The sequence below is a fragment of the Mesocricetus auratus genome, unplaced genomic scaffold (assembly GCF_017639785.1).
Source record: "Mesocricetus auratus isolate SY011 unplaced genomic scaffold, BCM_Maur_2.0 Super-Scaffold_4256, whole genome shotgun sequence".
NCBI lineage: Eukaryota > Metazoa > Chordata > Mammalia > Rodentia > Cricetidae > Mesocricetus > Mesocricetus auratus.
In genome coordinates this window covers 70,977,072-70,985,130 of record NW_024429182.1, presented here as the reverse complement: position 1 = coordinate 70,985,130, position 8,059 = coordinate 70,977,072, and the positions used below count along the sequence as shown (strand labels likewise).

At 50.4% G+C, this 8,059-nt stretch overlaps 1 protein-coding gene across 3 annotated transcripts in view; it reads right to left on the bottom strand.

Moving 5' to 3' along the window:
• Positions 1-5,715: 5,715 nt before the first annotated feature.
• The window catches only part of Rgs10 (regulator of G protein signaling 10), a 39,631-nt gene continuing 37,287 nt past the window's right edge, over positions 5,716-8,059 (bottom strand). For all 3 annotated transcript variants that reach the window (XM_005064313.4, XM_021228558.2, XM_005064314.4), the window contains one exon: positions 5,716-6,059. In XM_005064313.4, coding sequence (XP_005064370.1) covers positions 5,913-6,059 — 147 coding nt within the window. In that variant the 3' untranslated portion in view covers positions 5,716-5,912. The remainder of the gene's footprint in view (positions 6,060-8,059) is intronic.

The following is an 8,059-nucleotide window of genomic DNA, read 5'->3' as shown; positions in this document are numbered from 1 at the left end:
ACTTTGTGAGAAATTTGAAAACGGCCACCTTTCTCCAGGTGGCTGCAGCTTTGGGATCACCCCTCCAGTCCAGCCCCCAGCACATTTACCATTTGCAGTGCTCTCACGTACAGGCTCCTACAAGAGGGACACATGGCTTTCCGTGTGACTTTCAACTCGCAGCGTGGGTGGGAATCCTATGAGAGGTCACTGTCTGCTCAAGGGTTAGGGCTCATTTCAGCATCGAAGTTTCCTCATGCCCTTGCTAGCCATTGGCCTCTTTATAGCGCTCACCGCCTTGTACTAAACAACCTTGTGAAGAAAGACAATTAAAAATGGAATCCCTGAAAGCTAACGGTACAAGACTTCGGAGCATTTAAACAAATGAACATCCACAGGGAAAAATGAAAGTAAATAGTAGCGGATGTGAACCCAGACTGTGCTCGCCTGATAGTTTGCAAAGCTTATAAACAACGAATCCTCCCCAAGGCAGAGCTGGGGCCTGAGAGCTGGCTATCAATTAATAAGCTTCTAACTCTATGACACATGACATGATGCACGCCCATGGCCCAGTCAGCACGGTCATAGCAAGAAGCTCAGCGCAGGCCCAGCTCTTGCCATCTGAGGCTGAATGGAAAACTCCCCACCACTGCCCATCTCAAACTAACACCACCAACACAACCTAGCTCGCGAGCTTCAGGGCTGGGCACAATTGGCCAGTCATGCCCATCAGGCCCTCTTGGAGGTCAGTTGCACCACCACCTGCCCAACTGCCTCCCTGAAGGCAGGATTAATACAGCACTTTCCCTCATTTATGGATTTTAGACATGGATCAGGGGAGTGCCAGCATACACTGCCAGAGAGTCTAGGAAACAGAACCTTCATCCAGCGACTGATGAAAGCAGAGGCAGATACCCACAGACAAACACTGAACTGAAATCCTGGAATCCAGCATCAGAAAGAGAGAACTGATGGGCAAAGGAGTTAAGACTGGGCTGGTTTAACCCACAGAAACAGCTGACCTGAACAAGGGGGGAGCTCTTGGACCCCAGATTGATGGCTGTGTGAAAAGCATGGGACTGACCCAGACCCCCTGAATGTGAGGAGTGAGGAGGCCTAGGTAATCTATGGGGCCTTGGGTAGTATTTATCCCTGGCGTACAAATAGACTTTGAGTGCCCATGTCACAATATGGGAGGCTCTCTCAGCTGGGACTCTTGGGAGGTCCTAGGCCCTGCCCTGGATGAAATGACAGTCACTAGAGATCCACCATAGAAGGCCTCACCCCCCTTGGTGATCAGAGTGGAGATTGGGTGGGGCACTGGGGGACCTGGTGGGGAGGGCGGGGGAGGAGCTGGGATTGACATGTGAAACAAGATTGTTTCTAACCTAAATAAAAAATAATAATAATAAAAAGAAAAAATACAGCACTTTCCCCATGGCATTTTCATTGTATCCACTATTTAACCCAGGATGCACATAGTAGGTGCTCATTAAATACCTGCTGGGTAAGAACTGAGCATGCTTGCTTCAAGACCAGCACGCACCCCAGCCTGGCCTGGCAAAGGTCTGTCCAGTGAATAGATGGGCCAAAGAGTACCTGGGTCAGAAGACAGGCGTGGCTCCCCCCCTCAGATTCTGATTCTCACAAGCGTGTATTTGTGTCTACCATTAGACTAGGTGTTCTCACCCAGATCTCTTTGGGTGGAAGGCTAAGAAAAAGAAGCAGCAGTGGTTTCTGTCGCCTGCAGAGGGGAGTCTGCCATGGAGATGGCTCCACAGACAGGGCATTCCCTGCCACGCCCGACCACCTGCATCGATTCCTGGGGGCCAGGTGGGGGAAGGTGCGATCCAACTCCTGCAAAGTGTCCTCTGACCTACATATGTGTGCTGTCATGTGCACTTACACACACACACACACACACACACTCACACACACATAATGTTAGCAATAAAAAGAAGGGAGAGACAGTGCAGAACCCCCAGGGAGAAAACCACTGTGGCTTACTCTCAGAAAGTCAGGCAGGGCAGTGGAGTGGATAGGGAAGAGGAATGAGTGGCCAGAAAGTCAGAGAAAAAGGTCCCCTGGGCTGTGCTCTCCGCAGGTGGGAAATGGAGATGGGGGTGGGCATCGAGAATGGGCTGCTAACAGGCTTGTGAGCGGCCTGAGACTGAGCAGCAGCACAAAGGGGGAGCCTATGGGCTCCAGGAGCTGATGCCATCATCTGCCTGTGGCATCAGCGTAGCCAGATTTTAAACAGATGCCCAGGCAGAGACAGCAAAATGCACCATGACCGGCAGGCTGAGGTCCCCGGAGACTGTTGTACTAAGCATGTCTTTTTATTCTGCTGCTGTGACCTTGCAAGGTCTGGGACCTTGCTGACACTGGAGAGGATGTTTCTCCCAGGGCTAGGCAACTTCTAGGCCGTAAGCAACTGGATTGAATCCTTTATACACAAAGCAACCGTGTCAGGGCATGCCAATTATACTATACCTTTATCAGCTTCTTCTATGCTGGGCCGCTGTCCACCTATCCTTACGGCCCCATGGACAGGTATACGATATATGGGGACAGTCACATTCAGGAGCCCAGTAGAAATATTCAGACTGGGTCATCCCAAACACCCTGACTTTGCTTGCCTTACCCAGAAAATGACAACAAAGGCTCACTCCGTACCCCCCTTGTTCTGCCTCCTGACAACACCCTTGTGCAGCCAGCCCCATATAGCCCTGCATACTGTACATCTCTCCTCTTAGGAACTGAGAGCAACCAAATTGATAAATAGTAACTGTTTTCTGGCTTGTTGGCCTCACTAGACCTTAATAGTAGTAAAACTGCATCTATAGGCTTCAATGGTGTGTGAACTGTCAGTGTTTATCTGCCTTCAGTTCTGGCATCTTAACAATCCTCAGAACACTGCAGACGTAGCTTAGACACTAATCCGTGGATGGATGTTGGATGGATAGATGGAGGGTGGGTGGAGGGATGGATAATGAGTTGATGGAAAATGGGCAGGTGAGCAGATGGGTGTTGGATGGGTGCATGGACGATGGGTGAGTGGGTGGGTAGGTGGATGGACTGGACAGACAGACACAAGGGTAAACGTGAGGGTCTGGATAGAAACATTTATTTGGCTGCATGGATTCCCTACATTTCAATCTCATTGCAACTGCTCATTCAGGTGCCAGATTCTGTGAGTTTGGTGGTTAAGAAGTAAGGAGGGAGGGAATGGAAGAGTGCACTTTTCTTCTTATGACAGTCTACTGGCTCTCTTTGGTCATTCTTTTCCATTTAGTGTCTTCAAACATAGTCTGTGAACCAGTCGTGTAAGAGAAGTCAGAGGGAGGCCTGCAGCTACACTGGTCACTGCCCATGCTGGGCTTTCTGAAAGGTGCTGGCCTGGCCCCTTGCATCCTCGGTGATGTAGAGGGCCCTCTGTATCCATGATCCCCTGCATCCCCTAATCCCCTGCATTCCTCTGATCCCTGCATCCCCTGACCTCCAGCATCCCCCTGATTCCCTGCATCCCCCATCCCCTGCATCCCCCTGATCCTCTGCATCTCCTTAATCACCTGCATTCCTCTGATTCCCTGCATCCCCCTGATCCCCTGCCTCCCCTGATTCCCTGATCTCCAGTATCCCTCTGATCTCCTGCATCCCCTAATACACAGCATCCCTCAGATCCCCTGCATCTCCTGATCCCCAGCATCCCCTGAATCCCTACATCCTCTGATCCCCAGAATTTCTGCATCCCCATGATCCCCTGTATCCCCTGATTCCCTGATCTCCAGCATCCCTCTGATCCCCTGCATCCCCTGCTACCCAGCATCCACCTAATTCCTTGCATCCCTCTGATCTCCTGCATCCTCCGATCCCCTGCATCCCCCTGATCCCCTTAATCCCTTGCATTCCTCTGATCCCTGCATTCCCTGGTTCCCAGCATCCACTGCATCCCCTGGTCCCCTGCATAGCCCTGGCCAACCAAGCAAAGGAGTTGGAGGACCTGCACTATTAACCTTCACTCTTTAAAATGTACTGAACTACTCTGCTCACAGTGACTATGGCTCTGGTAACAGGGCCCTTGGGGTCCTTCTCTGTGTCATGGTTCAGTCCCAGGTTCCAGTAATAGGCAGAGAGAAGACACACATAAGAGGCATGTGTTCAGGATGTGCAATGCCCTGAGTTTGTAGTTGCCAGCAGATACTCAGTGGTTGCTCTGTCTTCAGCAGGGAATAGCTCCCCAAAGGCCATTCCTCCTCCAAGTCCAAGAGGAAAAGACAGGAAGCATCCAGAAGACTCATCAGGGAATCACTGTTAGTGGTTTATCAGATATGTCAGGACACTATATTTCTTTTGGATTTTGTATGCTTTAAATATTTCCTTTTTATTTTTATTTTATGTGTATGAGTGTTTTGCCTGCCATGGATATACATGCACAATGCACTTGCAGTTCCCACAGAGGCCAGAAGAGGGCATTAGATCCCTTCCAACTGGAGTTAGAAATAGTTGTGAGCTACCATGCAGATGTTAGGAACTGAACCCAGGTCCTTTGCAAGAGCCACAAAGGCTCTTAACCACTGAGCCATCTCTCCTGCTCTTGATTGTTTTGTGAGACAAGTTCTCACTATGAATACCTGGCTGGTCTGAACTTTATGTGTAGACCAGGATGGCCTTAAACTCACTGAGATCTCTGCCTCCCAAGAGCTGGGATTAAAACACGCCTGGCCATTATAATTTTAAAATGTACCCCACCTTATCTCTCAAGTGGTCTGGTTCAAGTGGTAAGTTGCACAGTCACCTCAACGGCAGGGGATTTTGCAAATGACGGAGCCTGAGTCCAGGAGGACCATAAGCAGCCGAAGCTCATTGTTTTGTGGGTACAAATGAGAGCTAGCAAACACGCTAGAGTCAGTCAGTCCAGCAGCAGTGCCGAGCCCTGCAAGAGGTGTGGACACCAGCTGAAGGCAGCCGAGCCTGATCGGGGCCCTGGTGGCCTCCACTGTAAAAGAGGGGACAACTGGAACCCACTGGTCATTCCCAACCTCTCCACCCAGCTGCGGCCGGCTTTATATGTAGACCAGGTTGACCGTGGACCTGAGCTTATGTAGACGGCTCTTCTTTCCCCTCATGGGAATCTCAAGCCAGAGTTCACAAATGGAGGAAGGCAGGAGAAGGTGCGGGGTTGATTTGTCCCTGGGTGGTAGAAGGGAACGGGGGTGCATCCCATCAACCCCAACTTCAGCACGTATCTCGTGCCCAGGTCCTGCTGGACACCACTGGAGCGGTCTTCAGCCCTGGCTGGTTTCTCTTTTGTTATTCCCCCTGCCTGAGACAGTGCTTCCGTGGAAATGGACTCTAAGTGGATGTGTTGCATGAAATGCCATGGATTAAGGGACCAGCCCCCCTCCTTATGAGAAATAACCACCCTTTGCTAAGGCTGCTGTTCAATTCCCCGAATATTCAGCAGCCGTCAGAGATCTGCTTTAGACGGCACTGGACTTCTCTCCAGAACTATCCAACCCCAAAGCAGTCAGCAAACGCTGCCCACCACTGCTGTGTTGGTCAGACTGACCGTCTGGACCACACAGCCCGGGCCAGAGGCAAGGCGAAGGCTTACGAAGTCGAAGGAGCTAAGGGCTTCACCTGCGGCCTCACGGGAAACTTAATTAAGATTAAAACGCTGTATCTGGTGTTGGAGAAATCTCTCTTTTTTTTTTTTTTTTTGTGAACCGAAACTTTAAAGCTACTTTTGTTTTTAATGGAGAGTTAGCCGACATGCAGGAGTTACTGGTCAAACAGTTAATAAAATACACATATCTTGAGGGGAGGTCTTGCATACTTCAGTCCTCAAACATAACAGAGCAATGACAACCCTGCTCAGTTCCAAGAGTCCATCCTCTGCTCCATGGGGGTGAAGGCCTCAGCTCTCAGGCTCATGTGTTGTAAATTCTGGAAGCTCGTTTGGCTGCAGTCTGAGCGTCGGGAGACTCTTCTTCCTCTTCCTCGGTACGTTTATGTTTCAAAAACAAGTCAGACTTCAAGAAGCGGCTGTAGCTGTCATACTTCATGAGGTTGAAGATCTAGAGAGGAAGGAGAGAGAGCCTGAGGGCTACTACCAACTCAGACCGTGAGTCACCGTGTCAAAGACCTACCTACCAAGGGTCAAAGAGCAATACCCTTGTGCACTCTCGTGAGCACGCATGCACACACACACACACACACACACACACACACACACACATGCTAGTGTAAGACCCCTGAAATGACTCAGCAAGTAAGAGTGTTTGCTATGCAAGCCCGATGACCTGTGTTCCATCCGCAAGGCTCACAGTAGAAACAGAGAAAACTGATTTCAAAAGTTGTCCTCCAGCCCCCCCCACGCCACAGCATGCACATGCCCACACCGACACACACATCACACATACACACACTGATTATAATAACAAGAAGAGCACTAGGGTAGGGCTGTGCTGAGTCAGACATCCTGGATATTTTTGGTCACCATGTAATAGTCTCAGTGGACTCTGTAGGTTTGAGAATCACACACACGAATACATATCTATTTTCCATGGGAGTACAGATACACACAGCCTGAGTCATACCTTCGCCTCCCTTAAGAGTCTCAGCTGGCTGGGTACAGTGGCACACGCCTGTAACCCCAGCACTTGTGTTCAAGCTCAGCCTCAGCTCTACAGTGAGTGTGACTCCAGCTAGAGCCCATGAGGCCTTGTCTCAAAAACAAACACAAGTCTTTTCAAATAGGAGATCCCAAACCTATTACCAGGCCAAGAGAAAAGGGATCTCATGCAGGGGAGGGAGTGAGCACGCAGTCTCCATCAGGGGAGGCGGCAGCAGGCCAGACCCCACACAGCCAGACAGGCCCAGGTGTCTAGAAGGACCCCTGACGGAGCCTGCGTCCTGGGGACTACAAAGAGCTGCCCCTGCTGGCACTACATGTGCCACATGCGCTGTGCGGGGGCTGTCTCCACATAGAAGCCCCCTCTCCCGTCTCTGGGCCACACCCTCGAGGATCCCGAGCTTACTCCTGTTCACCCTCCCTAACCCTACAACATAGAGGAAAGGAAGGACACATTTTCTTGCTCTCTCTCTTTCTCTCTCTCTCTCTCTCTCTCTCTCTCTCTCTCTCTCTCTCTCTCTCTCTCTCTCTCTCTGTCTCTCTCTCTTTCTCTCTCTCTCTGTTTCTGTCTCTCTCTGTCTCTGTCTCTCTGTCTCTGTCTCTCTGTCTCTCTGTGTGTGTCTCTATGTCTCTCTCTGTCTGTCTGTCTCTCTCTGTCTCTGTCTCTATCTCTCTCTGTCTGTCTGTCTCTCTGTCTCTCTCTGTTTCTGTCTCTCTCTGTTTCTGTCTCTCTCTGTCTCTGTCTCTCTGTCTCTGTCTCTCTGTGTGTCTCTCTGTCTCTCTGTCTGTCTCTGTCTCTCTCTCTTTGTCTGTCTGTCTCTCTCTGTCTCTCTGTCTCTCTGTCTGTCTCTCTCTCTGTCTCTCTGTCTCTCTCTCTCTCTGACTTTCAGATTAAAGAGCCACAAGGCACACCAAGGTGTCTTCCTGTACAGCACTAGCTCTGGCTTGGCTGAATGGAAACTTCCAGAATGCCACTCACTGTCAGGCGGGGTTGACAAGAGGGTAGCAAAATCTTTAAACCTGACTTCTCCCAACACACACGGGGCTGAGGCCTCAGGATATCTGCTTGGAAGGCGGGAGGTGCCTCAGGAAAGGACAGGACCCTTGTGTCTTTCACCCTTATATTCTCAAAAGGGCCACAGAACCAAACCACCCACTGTGAAGAGATCATACCCAGGAAATATCGGGCATGTTGAGCTGTGCATAGACTGTCCAATAGGTGACTGCCATTCTCCGGGGGCCATTCTTACGCAAGCTTTGGAGTAGTTACCTATTTTGTATGAATACTGTAAATTTTGTTTGTTTGTTTTTTGAGAAAGGGTTTCTCTGTGTAATAGCTCTGGCTGTCCTGGAACTTGCTCAGACTCACAGAGATCTGCCTGTCTCTGCCTCCGGAGTGCTGGGATTAAAGGTGTGCGCAGCCATGCCTGGCTCAGTTTTGTA